Source organism: Magallana gigas, chromosome 8, assembly GCF_963853765.1.
Source record: "Magallana gigas chromosome 8, xbMagGiga1.1, whole genome shotgun sequence".
Lineage (NCBI taxonomy): Eukaryota > Metazoa > Mollusca > Bivalvia > Ostreida > Ostreidae > Magallana > Magallana gigas.
Window position 1 is genome coordinate 35,938,607 of NC_088860.1, and position 22,728 is coordinate 35,961,334.

A 22,728-nucleotide genomic window follows, 5' to 3' on the forward strand; every position below is an offset into this window, starting at 1 on the left:
ACGAGAGATATTAATATAAGTTGTAGAACTTGCTTATCAATCGTTGTAAAATAAATAAAGTTGAGTTTAAAAAAAAACATTATGTAGGTCATGGGCCCCGGAGGTGGTCATGACCCCCCTCGAACAGGAATTGAAGTGCACGAATATCTCAAAAACGGTTGAGATCCCCACCCCTTAACCATATATATTCTTGATCCTTAAAGGGCATTAAAAGGTATGTAGGTAAAGGGCCTCAGGGTTAAATTTATTTGTTCAAAACCTTAATGCACATCTATGGAACAGTTCCTATCATATCCCAAGATATGATGTGTCTATCCATTAAATCATAAAAGGAGTTCTAGGATCTATGTTTTTTTGAAGTGATAAACGTCAATTTTCTGCTACTTTTTGACTCCCTGGATGAAATTTAAAATGTTTAAAACCTGACTGCCCATCTATAGAACAGTACCTATCATATCCCAAGATATGATTGTCTATCCATTAAATCATAAGAGGAGCTGTTGATCTATGGTTTTTTAGTGATAAACGTCAATTTTCTGCTTCTATTTGACTCCCTGGATGAAATTCAAATTTTTAAAACCTTATTGCTCATCTATAGGACAGCCCCAATTATATCCCAAGAGATGACATAGCTACACCAAAAGTTGTAAGAGGAGTTCTGGGAACCAAACTTTTTTTGTAAAAAAAACGTAATTTTTTGTTGCCCACTGATCCCCTTAATAAAAGAAAACATTCTGGAACCTGATCACGCCTCAATATGACACCCCAAATCATATTCTAGAAGATCATTTGGCTACTGCCAAAAGAAGATGACGTTTTTGAAACCAGTTTTTTGTAAAAAAAAAAAAAACCACGTCATTTTTCAGCCATTAAATGAACCCCAGGACAAAATTGAAAATTCCGAAACCTTATTGCGCATCTATAAGATACCCTAAAACATATTCCAAAAGATGATTTGTCTACTGTTGAAAATGTAGGAGGGGTTCGAGAAAGAAGGTTTTTGTGAAAAAACGTCATTTTTTACCAATTATTTGACCCCCAGGACTAACAGAAAATTTTTGAAACCTTTTTACAAAACAACATGATACCCCAAATCACACTCCAAGAGTTTAGTTTGCTGGTTTATAAAATGTAAGAGCAGTTTGAGAAAGTAAAACGTGACAGACGGACGGACATACGGACGGACGGACGGAACAGGGTAACAACAATATACCCGAACTTTCTTTAGAAAGTGCGGGTATAATTACATTTCACCTTGCATTATTGTTATATGCATCACTGTCATGTGTATTCGCCCATTTGGGGCAATTGTAAAGTCTCCAAATCATTAGGCTAGGAATTACCCACATGGATCAAACACTACTGTATAACATATGAATAAAGTAAAATACATTATTATTTCTAGTTCTAAAATGTCAGGGTGTCTCCAAGGGGGCATAATCTATATACAATTTTACGTGCAATGACACAAAGAGCAAAAATAAATTATATGGTTTAGGGATGAGGATCTCAGATCTTAGAATTTAACAAAATGTACAGTGTATCGTATCATTTCCTTATTCATAAAGGCGGGGGGGGGGGGGGGGGGGGGTTAAAGACAACACCTGGGGGTCATTAATGTACTTTACACCATTTGATGCATCATAATGACATTAAAAGATGTTTTGTATTTTCCTGTTTCGTGGGGTCAGTACAGTCCCATAAGGTCATGACCTACATTGTATTTGATGCATTATAATACATTAAGAAAGAAATACTCCTTCCTTCCTATCATAACTCATATAAAAATAATAAGTGTCTACACTAACTTACATGTAATACACAAATTTAATAAGAAGTTGTTTATACAGGGTCAATACGGGGTCAACTCAATGGTGCAGTCTGACAAATGAAAAAAATAACTTTTGCAACTAAAATGACAGAAACTTTACAAATGCGATAGGATAGGTAACGATGATAAGCTTATTTAAATATCAAAAGATGATGATACAGTATGCTGTCAAAGGGAGATCACATCTAGAAAGTGAAAGTAGAACTTATATATGTATGCTGGCATCTCATTATATTGTGCTACTGCTACTACATGTATTATGCTTACCTAAATTGGTCAACATCATAAAGATAATCCAATTAAAACACAATAATGAATTCCTTTAGCTGATCTTAACGAATCCTTTTCTGCATACGGAAAACACAGACATGTATGTATGGGTGTTGCTAAAACGCGGAACGGAATGGAAAATATCATCACGTTTATCGCTTAAAAAGGGTATAGACTGGCCAGAAACGATTTACTTTGTATCTTTTATTTATATCTGATGAATGATTATCAACAAGTTGCTATCTTATTAATATTCATATGAATGTCTATCAATTATAGCATTGTATTCATTCGGCTTTAGTTGAGTACAAAACGGAAAAATCAAATGTATACGAATTGTGAAACATTAACATGATTAAACGAGCAAATTAGCTACAACTTTTTAGCTCACCTGAGCTGAAAGCTCAAGTGAGCTATTCTGATCGCATTTTGTCCGTCGTCCGTCTGTCCTCTGTCCGTCTGTAAACTTTTTACATTTCGAACTTCTTCTCTAAAACTGCTTATCCAATTTCAACCAAATTTGGCACAAAGCATCCTTATGGGAGGGCGAATATAAATTGCAAAAATAAAAGTCCGATCTATATTCCAAGCGGAGAAAACCTTGAAACTGTAGAAAAAGGGGGGTGCATTTTAAAAAATCTTCTCAAGAACTACCAATGCAAATTCAACGTAGTTTGGCATAAATTATCCTTATGGGAAGGAAAATATTAATTGCAAAAATTAAGGGGTAATTTTGTTTCAAATCTAAGTTATTACGAAATCAATAATAAAGGAAAGGCGTGTTTCAATCAGTTTTTAAATAGCTTCGGGCTCGGCATCGGGTAAAATGGGTAGGCAAGACTGGCAACAAAAGAGTAGCAGTTATTAATCTGCCAATCTCATTAAAATTTCAGGATATTTGATGGACTAGTATATTTGTATTCGCTGTAGATATATGCGTATTTGGAATTGACGATTGCCGATCTGCCCCGGCATTTATTTTGCCACGGCCCGGGTTTGCATACCCATTTTACCAAGACTCGTATTCCATACTTCTAAAACGAGGTTCTTTGTTTAAAGCAGCCATGACATTATACGAAAAAGGGTCGTTCTGACTATGATGAATTTGCTTGTTGTGCAACAGTTCGCGTATGAAGGGAAGTTTTGAAACATGAAAAATATATTGGTGCCGATTTTGTGAAGTAAATTGAGGCTAAATATTTCAATGCGTTGACAGTTTTCACACATGACGTTGGTGTTAGCTTGTTCTGATTTTCGTTTCGTTTTCATTATTTATGCTTTGTAACCTGGAAACTATCGTCTGTATTTCGTGATTTTTAGGTATCAAATCAAACAGAGACTTCGGTAAATCAAACAGTTAACTGTTTACCTGCGCAAAATAAGCAAAATCTGATGTAGGGGTACTGAAATACAATTCATTCTATCGGTAATTCGGCGTTATCTTTTGCGTAATGGTAGATTAATGCAATAGGTTTTGTTGAGATGCTCGGCATTTTCTCTAGTTTATTCAGTTTAAATAGAGTTTGATATGGCTTACGGAAATATGTAGGTATATAAATGTATATATATGATTCATTTCGAAAAAATAAATTGTGTTCTTTATTTGTTATACATGTAGTGCATGTTTCTTGGGTTTAATTGTTTACAATTTCTATTTACTAACCATATTTGAGTGTTAAGCTTCGAATTATAAGCAAGATACAGAGATTTGCTCACAATTCCATATTTGTACACAGATCTTAAAAGCTAAAGATTAAAAAAGTAAAAAAAAATTGTCAATATTTATTACGAAAATTTTCAAAATCTGTTCTTCCAGACACCAACTTATTGAATTGTAAACTTAAACTTTTTAGCTCACCTGAGGATAGGGCCACAATGGGGGGTCGAAGTTTAACAAATGAATATATAGAGTAAATCTTTAGAAATCTTCTTCTCAGAAACTAATCGGCTAGGAAAGCTGAAACTTGTGTGGAAGCATCCTCAGGTAGTGTAGATTCAAAGATGTGAAAATCATGACCCCTGGGGGTAGGGTGGGGCAACAATGGGGGTCGAAGTTTAACATATGAATATAAAAAGTAAATCTTTAAAAATCTTCTTCTCAGAAACTAATCGGCCAGGAAAGCTGACACTTGTGTGGATGCATCCTTAGGTAGTGAAGATTCAAATTTGTGAAAATCATGACCCCCGGGGGTAGGGTAGGGCCACAATGGGGGATCGACGTTTTACATAGGAATATATACAGTAAATCTTTAAAAATCTTCTTCTCAGAAACTAATCAGCCAGGAAAGCTGACACTTGTGTGGATGCATCCTCAGGTAGTGTAAATTCAAATTTGTGAAAATCATGACCCCCGGGGGTAGGGTGGGGCCACAATGGGGGATCGAAGTTTAACATATGATTATATACAGTAAATCTTTAAAAATCTTCTCCTCAGACACTAATTAGCCAGGAAAGCTAAAACTTGTGTGGAAGCATCCTCAGGTAGTGTAGATTCAAATTTGTGAAAATCATGACCCCCGGGGGTAGGTTTGGGCCACAATGGGAGGTCGATGTTTTAGATAGGAATAAACAGAGTTATTCTTTAAAAATCTTCTTCTCAGAAACTAATCAGCCAGGAAAGCTGAATCTTGTGTGAAAGCATCCTCAGGTAGTCTAGATTCAAAGTGAAAATAATTATCCCCAGGGGTAGGGTGGGGCCACAATGGGGGGAAGGGGTCAAAGTTTAACAAAGGAATATATAGGGTAAATCTTTAAAAATCTTCTCAGAAACTAATCAGCCAAATGATTCTTTATAATTGTTAAGACTTTGGCCCCAGGACAATTATTTGGCCTCACGAGAAGGTTCAGCGTTTGATGTACGTTTATATCCCATATATAAACTATTATTAGGGATCTTTTTTAGAACTGCAATACTCAGCATATGATATGACTATAAAACCATCCTGTTAGAAAAGGGACTAATTATTAAAAACATAACTATATCCAGGGGAAAATGGATTTTATTTATACAGGATTTACATGAATTATTGTACATTGTCCAGATATTTTGAATTATGACTTCATAGAGCTGATTTTATCATACCTATTGTTCCTCAGGTGAGCGATGTGGCCCAATGGGCCTCTTGTTACTTATTTTTCTTATATGATATTGCTGGCATATAAGCGTAACGTACGGAGTTAGTGAAAGCGTTTTATGCGTGTTTTGAGTATTTTTATATTTCAAATATGATGTACATGTATATACTTACATCAAAATTGAATTGTCGGTGTTCTAGACGAGCTTTTATCATACAGACGATACAGTATCATTGAGATCGAAGAAAAAAAATCGTAGGACAGAGGACATTAAAAATTTAAATACAGTAAACAGTAAACTACTCGGTAATTTGTGAAACTAGTAATTTGTGAAACTAGTATTTTTAGCAATGCAATTTTGTTTACATTTGTATTACTAAGCAGTTGTTTATTCCAGCAGCTATATACATATGATCCGAATAGAGAGCTCTAGACGTTGCCTGGTTTGATTTTCCGATTATATATTGGGACTATAGTCTGTCGATCCCAAAATATTCATGCAGCACATTTGAACGATTTATAATGGAAAATGTTGACATCTTTCCTCCATTTGGAAGTCACTCAGAAGACCTTGCACAATTTTTCAACACTATCATCCGGGTCTGTTGAATTGCAAAACCCCGTAGACTTCTTTATTTTTAGCCGTGTATTTATACCAGCTAATAAGCTAGAGAGGACGTTTTAAAGAAAGAATAATGAGAATGTTTAATGCTTCTTAAAGAGAATCGCTTGAACCCTGAGGTATATATAAATACCGGTATAACGCAAAAAGTGAATCGAGGATATTAGTGGTCAATGCATGTACTGTTAATTTTGAGGAAATAAATATTCTTGAATAAATAATCTAATATTGCTAATCTTTCAAAAAAAAAATTAAAAAGGTACATAAAGCATATCGTTTTAGCATGATTAGCACATCTATGAGGTAATAAACATTAGATAAGATTTTCCGTTTTTGCCTTCCGTTCCGCTTTCCGTTCCGTTATCCGTTCCGCGTTTTAGCAACATCTATGTATGTATACACGTGAACCCATCTAATCGAAGAGCTGGGTAAAACTAGTACCCGCTAATGAGACATGCAGACTTGTGTTGTGTACGTAACTTCAGACAAGATCAGTCATTTGTAACATGCATGTATTTTTATGACCTATTCTTCAAATCCACTTGCACTATTTTATTAGGTAAATAACAGCTTTAAGGTGGTGCAGGACACATGCATATTGTGATGTATACTTCCTATTGAGATAAACAATAAAGTATATTAAATATTGAATAAATACCCCCCCCCCCCCAAATAATGCTACCTAACATTGAAGCGCAATGGGTTAGAGCGTTTACATGTATGTAAGAGCATTGGGGTCCAAGGTGTATTTTTGGTAATTTTACAATTGATATAAATGACTTTTCATGGGGAGGGGGGGGGGGGTCTGGACCCCTCACTCGCACCCCTTCTCTAAATCTGTGCACACGATGGTGTTCATGTAGACACACAGAAGCAAATCTAAAACTGGCAACCGCCACGGGGAGGGGGCATAATTTAATTTTTAATATTGTTTGTAATAATAATATAGACCATTATACTTTCTATGACATGAAATGTTAAAATTATTGATTAACTGAAAATTCACTGCAAACAGTTCTACCCCAAATTGCACACAAAGTGCTGCTCATGTCACGATGTGTATTATCATATGGGAAGGGATCTCATCCTTTAGTTATGAAAATTATAAATTTTAATTGTATTATCGCTTATTATCGTCCCCACCCTCTGCAATTGTCGTTTAACTGCATTCCACCTGTATCTCAAACGACCAGCGATGATGAGCGACCAGCGCGCTAGTTTCCCTTCGTCATCGAAAGCAAGATTTTTGTCTTGCCTAGATGACCAAGTGGTTAGCACGGTGGCCGCTCACTGCTAGGAGAATGGGTTCCAGAGGTCGTGAGTTCAAGCCCCGGCCGGGGCGGAGGTGGAGCTCCAATAAGGTGGTATATATTGTCCTCATCCTGTCAAATTGTCGTTTAACTGCATTCCACCTGTATCTCAAACGACCGTGTAATGAGCGACCAGCGTGCTAGTTTCCCTTCGTCATCGAAAGCAAGATTGAATTCTTTTGCGACCAAAGAATTGAGATCTCGATGTTAACAATAAGAATCAAAAATATTTGAGGATATTTGCATAGTAAGATCACATATTGTATCATTGTTGTTCTCGGGAACTTTTAATCCCTCGTTTGGGCCCACGTATTAGTCTGAGGGTCACAATTTTAAAAATCTTTGAGTTACATTATAGGATGATGCTTGCATAGTAAAAACATGTGAAAAGTTTACAGACAGACGGTCGGACGATGGACAAAAGGCAATCAGAAAACATGAGTTGAACCTTCAGTTCAGGTGAGCTAGAAAGGTGGGTCATGTTTCAATGTGAAGTTAATTAATCTAAAGAGGCAATTTTCTTTTTATAATATATCAATTTAGTTCAATTATCCGTCTGTTCAACCAACTTGTCTACTACCTTTCAGATGTGTAACACCAGTCTGTAACTCTCCAAAACCCTCTGTAAGAATGAAGAAACAAAGTTTAAATATATAAAATTACTTTGGATCCTTTTTATTACATTTGCGCGATTAAGACCGTTTGTCTTTACATGAATATGAAGCTTCACTTTATTTAATTCTTTATTATTACAGACCCATATACCTTTTGAAAAAAGGGGAGTCATGATTTATTGAGTTGTTAGTTAATAAAACCATGCGATGTGTCTATTTCATATATTTATTTAATTTTATTATCCATTTGATAAACCAACTTTGCTGTTACCTTTCATGTATGTAATTTCAGCCTGTAACTCTCCCAAACTCTCTGTAAGAATGAAGATTAAGTCTTTACATGTATAAACGTATTTTAAATCCTTTTTGATACATTTGTGCAATAAAACTCTTTGTCATTTACATAAACATGCAGCTTCACTTTATTTAATTTTTTATTATCACAGACCAACATACCTTTTGAAAAAAAGTGAGTCATGGTTTTATGAGTTGTTAGCTAACGAAAACAAGCAATGTTTCTATTTCATATATTTATTGAACTTTATTATCCATATGTTAAACCAACTTGTCTGTTACCTTTTATGTCTGTAACATCAGTCTGTAAACCTTCAAAACCCTCTATAAGAATAAAGATAAAGTCTTTACATGTATAAAATCATTTTAAGTCACCTTTGCATAATAGAAACTGTTTGTCATTTACATGAAAATTCAGCTTCACTTTATTCCACCTTTTTTTTTTTTATCACAGATTCAAATACCTTTTGGAAAAATGTGAGTCATGATTAATTTAGATGTTACTTATCTGAAACAAGCAAAGTTTCTATTGTATATTTATTTAATTTTATTATCAATTTGTTAAACCAACTTGTTACCTTTCAGATTTGTAATATCAGTCAACAGTGTATCTATGTAGAGCTCTATTGATTTAGTGTCCATAAAATCAGTTTTTAACAAAATCAGAGTGTCCTGGTACTTGGTTCCAGTCCCCAGGTAACATTCCAACTCTTTTACAATTTGAGAAATATGATTCCACTTTCGTTCAAAATCAGAGTCCGAGAGAGAAAAATCCGTAGCATGTCCATACCATTCGTTTCTTGAAATACGAACTCGTTCTATGTTTGCTGACACACTGTTATCAGTATTTTCTGGATTGTTCCCCCATTTGTTTTTGTGTGGAGAAATTGAACAAATGTTACGTAAGAGGAAATAGAGCAACGTAATGTCAAAGTCGGAGTATCTTTTGTTATAGACGAGCTGTTTCTGTTTTTCACTGATAGGAGGTTTTCTTTTTAAACGTATGTAATCTTTAACTTTCCTTTCCAAGTTAGGCGGTGATATCTCTTTTGCGAGAACTTCGCGCAGTAAATCAATGCAGGGACCCAATAACGCCCGGGCAATTCGAGCAAAATGTGTAGTCCCCCGATTCGATTTATATTTTGATAAGGACATCCCTTCTCGCATACAATATCAACAAGATTTCCTACAAAAAAATACATAATAAGAATGTAGAAAGGTTTTCTTTAATTTCAGATAACACTCTTAGAATGTAAGGACGTTGAAGGTGTTAAAAGCGACCCTGACCGCCGCTGTGAAAAGCGGGCGAGCAAAGCTAAAGGGATAAGAGCGAGCAAATCCACAGATACATAAAAATATTGACTGCATCCTTATCAAGTAAATGGCTGACCTAATACTTGGAATTTACAGTTCAATAAGGGCTCTTGACATGTACATGTATTTTAATTAGTTTTGCACAAGCTCTGGTTAGAACCAAAAGTCAGAACTATATCACACATTTTTAACTTTGCATTTTTCACAGAAACGTAAGGAAAGCAAATATATGATAGGCCCATACATGTATAAATAAAAATCATAATATAAAATGCGATAGTGTCATCATGATTCCTTGCAATTTTCAATACATTCACCACGATTCAATAAAAAGTAACATAAATTCTTGGAAATATTTGGTAGCCATATTATTTTCAATCGTTCATCAACTGCTTCCAAGGAATATAAAGCGGTCTTGGAAGTTACGGTTGTTTAATTGCTTTTCGAGTGCATAGATTTACAAATGTATGAACTTCACTTTGTAATAAAATGAAAAACATGAGGCCCTAGGGCCATATCACTCATCCCAGTAACATTGGCCATCACTCTTATTTAAGCAGCTTACTCTAATCAAAGCAGCTTAAAAATGTCAAATACAGATACTTCAGGCCAGTCGCGGGTGTTTAATTTTGCAACTGCAGTGCTGGGTATTTTGCATTTGATTAAGATGCAGAAAAATTAAAAAAGATAGTACACATTTCTTTTCGGTAATCGTCGGTTGTTATCGCCCACCTTTTTCCATTAATCGTCGACTATTCAACTTAGTATGAATCGTTCAATTCCGATGTCGACGTCATGTTATACAAAAAACTGGCGCATTGTGACAGAAAATTTGATGATATACGTATATAGATACGGAGCTAATGATTGACATTAATCATTCATCACAAACTGTTTTGATTGTTTGTTTGATATTTTCTATAGATGTAAGTTCATTATAAAAAAAAATCATGACATGACCTTTTTTATATCGCATTTTTGGGAGTTGATTTTAATCAACTCTCTCCTATGCAATTACTCTGGCAAACCGAAAGTAAAACAGTGTTTGGACCTAAGCACAAATCATCAGCGATGACAAGACTTAGTTCTTGAAAATTATAGAAAAATTCAACGTAATGTATGCTGAAGTATATGAAGATATCTTTATAGTCTTATGTGTTCCTACGCCAGAGTTTAATATAGCCTCGTTCAACCAAACGCTCGGCTGTCTCCGTAAATCTCCGACAAGCAGAAAGGCTCTCTTGCTTGTCGGAGATTAACGGTTGAACGAGACTAGAGTTCGATATCAATAGTGCTTGGATCCATAAAATATTTAGTATTGCTTCGATTACTTATATATAGTTTGAAATCTATCTTTAAATATTACACAACATGATTCATATGGGGTTTCTCGAAATTCCTGTCGGAAAAGTCTAAAATTCATATAATAAAAAAGTGCGTAATTCAAATACAGACTAGAAACTAATTGCTATGCAAGATAAGTTGATTTTAAAATAAATGATAATCGATAAAATCAACACCCGTCAGTACTTCAGTACTTTGATATATTACTTTGGTCGCTGTATATCAGGATGCGATATAAAAATGCAATGGAATAATCTATGTTTATCACATGTTTAGCTCAGTATATGGGGATATCACTCATGTAATAAATATTTGGTATTCCACGTTGTGTTCTTGCACCACATGACGTCATAGTTAAACAAAACGTAAACAGTATATATAATGAATATATTTGTGACGTGTGCATATTGGCAGAGAAAAGGTTTGGCAAGGGAGCAAAAAAATCATCTGCGATTTTTCATTCCAAGATTGATGGTACATAATGTAGTTGTGGTGATAAAATAAAAAAAAAAGATTAAGAATATATACATTTCGTCAAACTAAGCCCCCCAAAAATATGATAAGATTATAAATATATATATATATATATATATATATATATATATATATATATATATATATATATATATATATATATATATATATATATATATATATATATGGAATAACAATTATCTAATAATTAACTATATTCAATAAATGAACTCTAATATTTCGTGCATATATATTATGTAACGTGTAAATGATAATGACTGAGTGTGGTGAAGAAAATCTCAGCGATATTTCTTGAGACTGAAAAAATTAACTTTCGTCTCTTTGGAATCTCAGACCAGTACAACAGAAAGTAGTTCGTAATTTTTGCCTCAACTTTGGCCGTTTTTTACGATAGAAATAGGCTTAGCTAAACCAACTACGTAACACTATATACCCTTTCAACTTTTAGTTTTGATATCTTTTTAACTCTCTATCAACATAAAACGTTAGTTTTCAACCCTTAAACGGCTTTTATCCAACAGAATAATCAAATAAATTATTTTTTATATTATTTCCAGATTACTTTAAATGTCCAATGCAGGAGGGAATCATAGATAACGAGCTTTGGTTGTAATATAAATTCAAATAAGAATATCACCCAACAAAAGTGCCTCGATTACAAACTGGAAGCAAACTGTTACAAGCGCAATTGTCCATACATACATTGGTGCCTTAAGTGCAAAGGCACCATACATCTATGTTGAGCAACAGCAAACTCCGACTCATTCAAATTACGTACTTCCACTCCAGTACGCAACAACTATTACGTCACATTCAGGTCTCAGACACCACCAAACACGCACCAACCAACCGTGGCCGGAAAACCCTCATCAATCCCAAAGATATTTCGGTACTCGTATATTCTCTCATAATTAATAGTGCAATTAGCAAATATTTAAGTCAATACCAATAGGGTCTCAGGAAGGTATTTAGAGGGTACTTGCAGCTCAGCCGGTGTGAAGCTTATATCATAGAAGTTATTTTTTAAAATTTAATGCCACAAAAACCCCCCGCATCAACATCAATGCAAAAATAACGGAGTTAAGCCGGTTCAAAATGGCTATTTTCACCTGCTTTGAGAAATCTAATCAAGAGAAAATAGAAATAGGCGATAACAAGGCTTCAGCGGAAGTGACATAACGAGGTCAACAGGAGTGAAATTTCTTTACAAAGCAATACAAAATAGATTTTACTGCCAAAATGATTGTTATAGGTCTGATGTTTTGATATATCTAGTTATCTTAAGTATTGTAGATTTAGTAATGTGTATTCGTAATTATTTTGTTACAGTCAGATTTCTTTTTAAAGGATTTTAGAATTTGCTTTTCTCGTCGCCTTTTTACCGATAAATACGATAATTTAAAACGCTTGCATGGGCAGATTGATGTTCATTATTTATCTTTTAAAAATACATAACATCCCTTCACACACGAACGATCCGAGACAATAACACAGGTAAAGAGGTAAACTAACGAAGCTGCTGCTCCAGACACGTGTGTATATGGGGTATGTATACACATGGTACACGAGTCAGGTGAACAAAGACGGGGTTTCACACCTCTAAACTGGTAAATTGATTTGTTTATAATTAGCTACTCAATTTTTATCAAATAAAACAGAAACATAAATTAGACTGTGTAAAGTCAAGCAATCATTAGCTAATACATGTCAAAAGTCCGCCAATCAGTAAAGAATCATGACTCGGGCCATCGAAGCGTAGCTGCTGATCAAAATAAATCAAATGCTTAATTTTACTTATATAATCACTTAAATTATGACAAAATTTACAATTCACCAAATTGAACCTTTCATTTAATATTTTTAGTAAATACATTGGTCTTAATTTTTTATTCAATAAAGTGCACCTTTTTTTCGAGCGCTATGGTCAGCAATTTAACCCTTTAAACAACTCTCTAAACCTTAAATTGTTATATTGACAACGAATCATTATCATTTCTGCTCTTCTTTACAGAGGGGGTCATTTCTCTACGGAGGTCATTTTTCTTCGTGTTGAACATGAAGAAAATAACCCCATGGTCTTTTTTTTTTGTACTTAAGTACATTATTATCATAGTCTCGATTATTATTACCGTAAAATATGCAAGTCTTTAGTACCATAATCGTGTATTTGAAATTGTTTGTTAGATAAAAACAAGTGTATATGCATGTTTATTTGCGAGAGTTTGTTATTTATTTCTGCACAGCAGTGAAAATTGCAACATAATTGTGAATTTGATATTATTCGTTAGATTTCTTGCATTTCAAAATAGTTTGCATAAATGATATACAACTTCTTTCTTTCCATTCCCATCTACGATTAAAAAAATAAATGTAATAGTAGTTGTACTTTAATGGTGTCTGTAAAGTAGTTCTAATAATGAAATACATCCCTAAATTCTATTGAAATCATTACTTCAATAGTAGTTGTATTTCAATAGTGGTTGCAAAGTGATTCTTCTAATGAAATACGTCCCCATCCACTATTGAAATAATTTATTTGAATAGTGGTTGCAAGGGGATTTTTCTAATGAAATACATTCCCAACCACTATTGAAATAATTTATTTCAATAGAGGTTTTATTTCAATAGTGGTTGCAAGGTGATTTTTCTAATGAAATACATTCCCAACCACTACTGAAATAATTTATTTCAATAGTGGTTTTATTTCAATAGTGGTTGCAACACCCCAATCCCCCCTTGCAAACATAATTACATTTATTACTCTGACCCCCCCACCACCCACAGTCCTCATGGATAAATAAATATACATCAGAATATTTTAATAACAACGAAAGCCTGTACATGTAGTTGCAACAAAGAAGGTTGTAAACAGTACAAAAATAAATGATATACATGCAATTATATTGCGCAATGGTGTTCAATGCAGAACTGCCAGGACAGAAGATATATTTACTGATTTAAGGTAGTATAAGACACATTGAAATATTCATGCAGATGTGCGTAATAATCAAAATTCTTTCATGATGATATTTTAAAATTTTAAAATGTTACAGTACATGCATTTGGCCAAAAAAAAAATATGTTTTTAAATGTTTGAAATGTTAGAAAATAGAAAAGCCCCAGCAGGATTTTAACTCGCTACTTACGGACCCGTAGTTAACACCCAAACCCATTGCACCTCACTGCTAGGTAACATTATTTTGGGGGAACATATTATATTTATACTTTATTGTTTATTTCAATGGGGAGTGCATCACAATATGCAGATGTATAGTACCACCTTAAGACTGATATGTGTGCTTTACATAGCTATTACCTATCAAAATAGTGCAACAGGTTTTGATGAATAAAGTCAGAAAAATACACGCATATTACAAATTACTGATCTCTGTCTGAAGTTACGTTCACAACACAGGTCAGCAGGCTGTTGTGAATATATGTTTATCACAATTTCATGTTTATTTCTAAGATGGACATAGATGTTTGACCTTCATGTTTTATAAGTTTGATTAATTTTCTAGTAATGTTAATGTATATCCGTTTTTGTCAGATCAAGGTGTTTTGTTAATGTTTAATCAGTTTTCCGTTTTAGTCCGAGAGGAAGAAAGTTAAGCAAAAGACAGTTGGCGAGTTGAGGAGAGCAGAAGAGAGAGATGAGAGAAGAAAGGGTTTGAAGGGTTAAATAGAGATAGATTATAGTACAGGGAATAAAGAGTATAGTTAGGGTTGAGAAATAAGTGATATGGTTAGATAGATGGCTTTTAGGCAGTCCAAGAGAAAAGAGGTTGATTAAGGTTATCCGTATTCTGTGTTTTGGTGTCAGATTGTGTAAAGTGTGAGCAGAGGTGTATGTATATGAATGTGTTGTTTGTCAGTTATCTGTAACAATGTGGTAGGTTATTCATGTGTATTGTTTTCAGTCTAACATTGTGTTGTATTGTTGATTTATTTATATGTGATTATTAAATGTGAAAAAAAGAAAAAGGGAGTTTTTATTCAGCATTCCAAGACTTCAAGAATAGCTCGCCACATTGATTGGTGCCGCAACCCGCTGTTAAGATTCTTGGAGCCTTTAAGTGTTCAAGTGTACAGAAAAAAGATGTCAGCAACCTACTTGAAATGACTTTGTACCAACCAGGTACAGAAATCTTATAGAGACATAAATTAAAAAAGCCAATAAACTTATGTCATTAAATGTATCCGAGGAAGATCCAACAGCTCTACTTAGAAACGTTGAAACATCAGTGAGACGGATAAAGGAGTTCAGTGCCAAATTTGAAGAAACGATGAAGAAGTGGTCAATGATGATAGAGGGCCAAGAGACTAAACAAGGTGAACAAGAGAAATTCAGTGAAATCAGTGGAAAAGTGTTCCTTTTATTAAATGAAGCAAATGAACGCTGTGAGCAGCTCATCATTCTTGAGTAAACACTACAAAAAAAACTCACAACTCTGAAGAAACCTCCCGATATGACATGCCCAAGACTTGATCACCTTATCTATTTACAAGCAAATATGCAGGCACAAATTATTCATTTTCAAGAGCTGTCACTCCAACAACACAACCCAGTGGCAGACTCAGTGGCAGTTAGACTTCCAAAGTTAGAACTACCTTCCTACAATAGAGATAAAATTAAATTCAAGGAATTCTGGGATTCCTTTGAAGCTACTGTTCACAGGAACCATCATCTCTCCAACATTGAAATTTAATTAAATTTAACTATCTCAGAAGCAAACTTACAGAAACAGCTCGACTAGCTACATCTGGACTTTCACTTTCAAATGAAAACTATGATGAAGCTATTTCTATTCATAAGGACAGACTTTTAGATGTGCAATCAGTTATCAACAAACATTATGTTGAACTCATCAATACTCAGTCAGTTACCAATGACACACCAAGTCTGCGGAAGTTACATGATGACATTGAGAGACACATGCGCAGCTTGGAAGCTTTACATCAGGATGTCAACCAAGATGTGTTCATTTCCATGATTACCTCGAAACTACCCAAAGAAACCCTACTGCAGCTTGAAATACAAAAAGGCCCACAGGAAAAGTGGACGGTGCAGAAACTGAGAGATTTAATGAAAAGTTACATCACAGTAAAAGAATCATCAGAACTTCAAGCTTCTAGTGTTGTAAGACATGAAGAGAGGCACACCACAGCAGAAGCCTTAGTGGTCTCAACTAATATGGAGTCAGCAATACGACGAAACAGACCAACGAGACTTCCAGTGATACCTTCAGTGTGCACCTTTTGTGAGGGTTCTCATTGGACTGTTGAATGTAGAAAATACAGAACCATAGGAGATAGAAAACAGAGACTCAGGGGGAAGTGCTTTGTCTGCTTGAAGCCTGGCCACAGAAGTAACGAATGCAGAGTTGAGAAGACATATTATCATGGTAAGCAGCATAGCCACCATAGAAGCTTATTTCACAAGAGAAAGAGAAAATTCACACCTGACTGAAGAAATAAGCACAATAGAAGAGACTTCAAAGTTTCAAAGGGATTCAAAGAATAATTTAATTATCATTAGGTGATATTGTTTTGATGCAGACAGCAAAAACAGAGGTTTCAAACTAATATAGAGAAAATTCAGAACCAGATAAACTTTTTATGGACTCAGGATCTCAGATAACATACATAACAGCGAACTTAGCTGACAGATTACAGTTGAAAAGCCATGCCTCAGAGAAGATATCCTTGATAACCTTTGGTGCGGAAAGGCCTAAATTAGTGAAAACACCTAAAGTTTCCTTGAATCTGAAACTCAAGGATGGACATAATTTAAGTATTGATGCAAATGTTGTACCCACAATTACAGGAACAGTCCAGAGAAAACCGGTTCCCAAAGACATCCAAGACAGATGACAAATCCTGTGGAAAATCTACAGTTAGCAGATAATCTACCAGTAAAGTTTGAAAACTCGACAGTTGAAATCCTGATAGGTAATGATTATTACCTGGATTTGATACTACCAGAAAGAATAGAAATCCAAAAGGGATTTTACCTACTTGCTTCTAAACTTGGATGGATTCTCACTGGAAGGACCCAAAGACCATATTGCGAAGATGAGGAGGTTATGATGATTACCAATGGGAATTTATCTCTCACAGAATATTGCCTCCATTTCAGAGTGGATGAGTGCCTATCGGTAAAACCTTCCATTGATCATTTTTGGAATCTGGAAACAATTTGAATACAAGATCCTCCTTTCACCTCAGATGACGAAAAAACCCTGAGAAATTTCAATAGCTCTTTGAAGATAGAAAACAACAGGTCACAAGGACTTGAAAGGAAAAATTTCCAGATCTTCCCGAAAATAGAGAACTAGCATATGGGAGACTCAAGTCACTAGTCCACAAGCTGCAGATTAACTCTGAGTTATTGCATAAGTATTATGAGATAATTCAGGACCAGTGTAAAAAAGGGGATTATAGAGAAAGTTCAGCGGAGTAACGTAATGGTGAGACGGAAATTAAGCACTACATTCCTCATCATGCAGAAATAGACTTAACGAAACCCACTACCAAAGTAAGAATTGTGTATAATGCATCAGCGAAGTCGCAACCTAAAACCTCCAGCTTGAACGAGTGCTTTCACAGAGGACCAGTGATGCTGCATGACTTGTGTGGACTCCTACTGCGCTTTAGACTAAAGAAGATAGCAATAGTCACTGATATTGAGAAGGCATTTCTGCAAGTTAGTCTACAGAAAAAAGATCGTGATGGCACACTATTTTTCTGGTTAAAGGATGTAAATAATCCCACGGTACAACAGCATCGTACAAGTGTACAGATTTTGCAGAGTTCTCTTTGGGGTGATCTCCAGCCCATTCCTACTAGCAGCAACTGTAGATCATCACCTCAGTACTTATGAAAGCAAGACAGCAGAAAACATCCGGAGTAATATTTATGTTGACAATGTTATTACAGGGGTTGATACAATTGAGAAAGGAGAGACCCTGTACAAGGAGGCCAAGGAAATCTTCAATAGCATGCCTATGAACTTGAGAGACTGGGTATCAAAGGTTAAGGAGTTCTACAGACTTGTTCCTCCTTAAGATCAATCAACAAGAGAGAAGATGAAGATACTTGGAGTGACCTGGAAACAGAAGATGTACTCTCAGTCCCAGTTGGGAATTATAAAAACATGCCATTACCAGTGGTCAAACGTGAAGTACTACAAAGAGTTACATTAATAAATGATCCTCTTGGATTTTTCACTCCAGGTACTTTGAAGGCAAAACTATTTCTTCAAGCGTTGTGGGAGAAAAATCTTCAGTGGGACGAACAACTTCAAGAAGAAGATATTAGGTAGTGGAAAGAGATATCAGCAGATTTAAGAGAAATTCCACAATGCCAGATTCCAAGATACTGTGGGCTCCCAGGAGAAGTTTCCTACAGACTTTTGTGCTTTTGTGATGCGTCAGCGAAAGCCTTTGTCACGGCAGCTTACCTACAGATGACCACTGACACTTTAAGCATCTGTAACCTAGCAATTTCGAAGACTCGTTTAGCACCCAAAAAGAAAATGTCCATGCCCCGTCTTGAACTTCTGGCTGCTCTCATTGGTGTGCGAAGCATAAACTTTGTAGAAAATCAACTGAAACTGGCAATATCTGAGAAAATACTATGGACAGATTCACAATGTGTTTTACACTGGATTAAGACTAAAAAACCCTTGACAACATTTGTAGAAAACAGAGTTAAAGAAATTCTGAGTTGCAGGGACGTTGAATTTCAGTACATTATTTCAAGCAGAGGTACGACAGTTGACACTTTAAAAGAAAATACCTGTTGTTGGAATGGCTCAGCATGGTTAAAAAAGATGAGTTGCCTTCATGGAAGCCCCCTACCAGTGAAAATTACTTTGACGGTATAATTGGGACTGAGTACAAGAAACCTCGAGTGATGTATGAGACAAACTATTAGCTGGGGAAGGTCCTCACCGATTCACAGAGACTGTTAGTGCTGAATATATGAATCCATTTTGCATGGACTACAAGCGATTCTCATCCTTCAAGAAGCTAATGATTTAGAGTATCAGCATGGATTCTGAGATTCATTAAGAGACTAAAGAGAGCGCAGCTATGTTAAGGCTGTCCAAAGCTAAATATATATCGAAACATGATACTATTTTAATTATCGAAAAATACTTTAACCGAGCGAGTTTCTTTAAGTTTTTATTACATAAATTAACGGTGACATCCAACACTATATTTGATGCATTTTTGTGACGTCATATATTTTTCTTAAGCACGTGACAGGTGTATTCTAACACGGTAAATAATCTATAAAAATCGCATCGGCGCAAGTGAGTAATGACATTAAATCACAAATATTTTTATGAAAAATCCTTCGATAAGTAATGTATTTTGCTGTTCTTACAGGGGGTTCATATAAATATTTCGTTTATTTGAAATATTGTCAAAACATTTCGCACCGCCATCGAAATAAGGCACATGTTTACCTTTTAGGTTCGATTTACACAAAGCGGTTCAATCGATAGGTTTCCCCCAGCAAGATTTACTTATTTTCTCTTCCGATTTCACGTAAAATATACTAAGATTGTTTTTATCTTTCACTTGCGCAAAGCCGTTTTTTATATGCATATACATATCACGATTCATTAGATTACACGTAGCAGGGAGAGTCTCAAAACCATTAGTTTATGAATAGTTATTTACCTATTACGAAGCTTTAAAACTGTTGATTTTTTTATACTCCATATCGGTGATATTGAATTTAGTATCACTAGTATTTTCAACAGTGTCTATGTAAAGGAATGAAGCGGTTTTTTTTATGCACAATGAATATCACTTATTACGTTACGATACATTCCCTAGGAATGATCGAAAGGAATGCAGATCGTGACGTCAAAGTTAACTATGACGTCATATCTTATGAAGTACAGACAAGTGACTTTCTACATATCGCTGTGAAATTAATCGGGCAGCCTTAACATAGCCGCGAGTGAAGTCATCCGCTGGTCCTTTGACTGAGACAGAGTTGAGCATAGCAAAGCCACTTTGGATAAAGAGTATCCAAACCCAGAGCTACAGTGATGTAAAACTTTAACAGAGAAGACGAGACATAATTTAGTTAACCAGTTAGGATTAATGTTAGACCAAGTTGGAATCATTAGATGTGTTGACAGACTAGTAGCTGCACACCTGATGGAGGGAGCTAGGACACCAATTTTACTTCCTAAGAAAAGTCAAGTAACAGATTTACTGATAGACAGTTACCACAGAATATCACTGCATCTTGGAGTATCTTAGACCCTGTTCATGGTTTGTCAGACATACTGGATTCCACAAGGATGTTCTGACATAAAAAAAAAATCTGCGGAGATGAACAATCTCCAAGAGACATGAAGTAGGACCATACAGAATGCCTATTATGCCGCCCTTGCCTAGAAAGAGAGTGAACTAGAGCAGAGCTCGTGGCAAAGCCACGAGTAGGTCTTCCGTTGATGCTGCGAGTTGAAAATGTATGTGATATGGTGTCAATAAATTATAATGACTAAACTTTCAGTTCTGCTTTTGTTATAAAAATGTGTTGTGATTGAAAGCCTGTATATAAAACGTGTATTAAGAAAGAAAGAAAATGTTTTAGGAAAACTATCTGTTGAACACAGTTTATTTAATCGTTTCAAACATTCTTTTAAAAATGGCGAGTTAAATTTTCAGAGGGTAGCAAACATTGTTACATGTAATCATGATTCATGTCAGGAATTGTGTTTTTGGGAGTTGATTTTAATCATCTCTCCTATGCAGTTACTCTAGAAAACCGAAACTGAAACTGTGTTTGCACCTAAGCACAAATCATCGCCGCTGACAAGACTTAGTTCTTGAAAATAATCGATAAATTCGATGTTATGTACGCTGAAGCATTTTTTTTAAAGGAAACTTATTTATAAATACCTTGGAAAAAGTCAGATTTTAAATGGTACGAACAATTAGAAGTTTTTGGTAGTTGTGTGTATTCCTACGCTAGAGTTCAATATATAGTCTCGTTCAACCATCGGGTGTCTCTTTACATCTCCGGCAAGTAGAGAGTCAGTCTATATTTAGAGGTCGCATCATCAAGCTATCACGTGACCTGGTATCTCTTACTTGTCGGAGATTAACGGAGACAGCCGAGCATCTGGTTGAACGAGACTAGAGTTCATTTTTGGTTGGATCCATACAATTTTTGAAATATTTGGAATACCAAAACATAGTTTGATGAAATCAATTCTTTTTCAAAATATTACACAACATGATTCATTAGAGGTTTTCTCGAAATTCTTGTCGGAAAAGTCAGAGATTTCATATTATAAAAATGTGCATAATTCAAATGCAGATTATAAACTACTATTTCAAAATAAATAATATTCGATAAAATAAACTCCCGTGAGTATTTCAGTACTTTGATTTAAAAACCGAACTTGCCTACAAAACACGTACCCTTTTCTCTAAGATAACTTCTTTATTTAAAAATATTTCTAAATTTTTGAAAACTATGTGCAAGTTTAGAATTGTTGCGTGATGACAAAATTTACAGACCCTGAAACGTACTACTACATCAAAAAACGTGCGACTTACATGCAAGAAACGTTTCGTGTACGCGGGCATGTTAAGGCTTCCCGATGCGATATGTAGAAAGTCATTTGTCTGTACTTCATACGATATGACGTCATAATTAACTTTGACGTCACGATCTGCATTCCTGTCGATAGTTCTCAGGGAATGTATTTTAACGTTAAAAGTGAATTATATCAAATCAGTATGATACCGCATGTTTCCTTTTTTATAGACGCTGCAGTTAATTCTAGACGTACAGAATTCATTCATATTAAAAGCCAGTATCAAATAATCGGCAGTTTTAAAGCTTCGTTTTAAGTAAAAGCCTATTTATAAACTAGTGGTTTGGAGACTCTCCCTGCTACGTGTAAACAACGGAATGAAGAAATTTTAATGCATGTAAAACCAGCTTGGCGCAGGTGAAAGATCAACACAATTTTAGAATATTTTACGTAAAATTGGTAGAGAATATAAGTACCAATGTGAATCGTGCTGCGGAAACCTACGGCTTTACCCCAATTTTTTGTAAATCGCTTTTGATTAGTAAAAATGTGCATTATTTTGATGATTTTGTGGAATGTTTCAACAATATCTTCTATAAACGAAATATCTATTTCTTTCCCAAGCAAGAACTTCAATGTTTATGACTTAACAAAGAAAATATGTATGATTTAATGTCATTAATCACCTGCGCCGATGCGTTTTAACTAAATCATTTGCAATATTAGGATTCGCCTGTCACGTGATTACGAAGTACATATGACGTCACAAAAATGAATCAAATATAATGTTTAACATCGGTGTCAATGAATGTAACATAGATCTTTAGAAATACTCCCGGTCAAAGTATTTTTGCGATGATTCAAATAATATCGTTTTCCAGCCGTATTTTAGCATCGGGACGCCTTAACAATGCTGCGTAAACCGTTTAGCGTTTCGTGTGATTAAGAAGCGTTTCGTGTAAACCGTTTAGCGTTTCGGGCAA

The 22,728-nt window shown here is 35.0% G+C and overlaps 2 protein-coding genes across 2 annotated transcripts in view; one reads left to right on the forward strand and one right to left on the reverse strand.

Moving 5' to 3' along the window:
- LOC105330896 (ADAM 17-like protease) overlaps positions 1–22,728 on the forward strand; it is a 101,663-nt gene that overhangs the window by 24,559 nt on the left and 54,376 nt on the right. The gene's annotated exons all lie outside the window — the stretch shown is intronic.
- The window catches only part of LOC117689995 (serine/threonine-protein phosphatase 6 regulatory ankyrin repeat subunit B-like), a 568,848-nt gene that overhangs the window by 9,308 nt on the left and 536,812 nt on the right, over positions 1–22,728 (reverse strand). The window contains exons 7-10 of the mRNA XM_066068491.1: positions 8,595–9,202; positions 8,299–8,340; positions 7,994–8,035; positions 7,689–7,730 (exon numbers count right to left, since the gene is read on the reverse strand). Coding sequence (XP_065924563.1) covers positions 7,689–7,730; positions 7,994–8,035; positions 8,299–8,340; positions 8,595–9,183 — 715 coding nt within the window. The 5' untranslated portion in view covers positions 9,184–9,202. The remainder of the gene's footprint in view (positions 1–7,688; positions 7,731–7,993; positions 8,036–8,298; positions 8,341–8,594; positions 9,203–22,728) is intronic.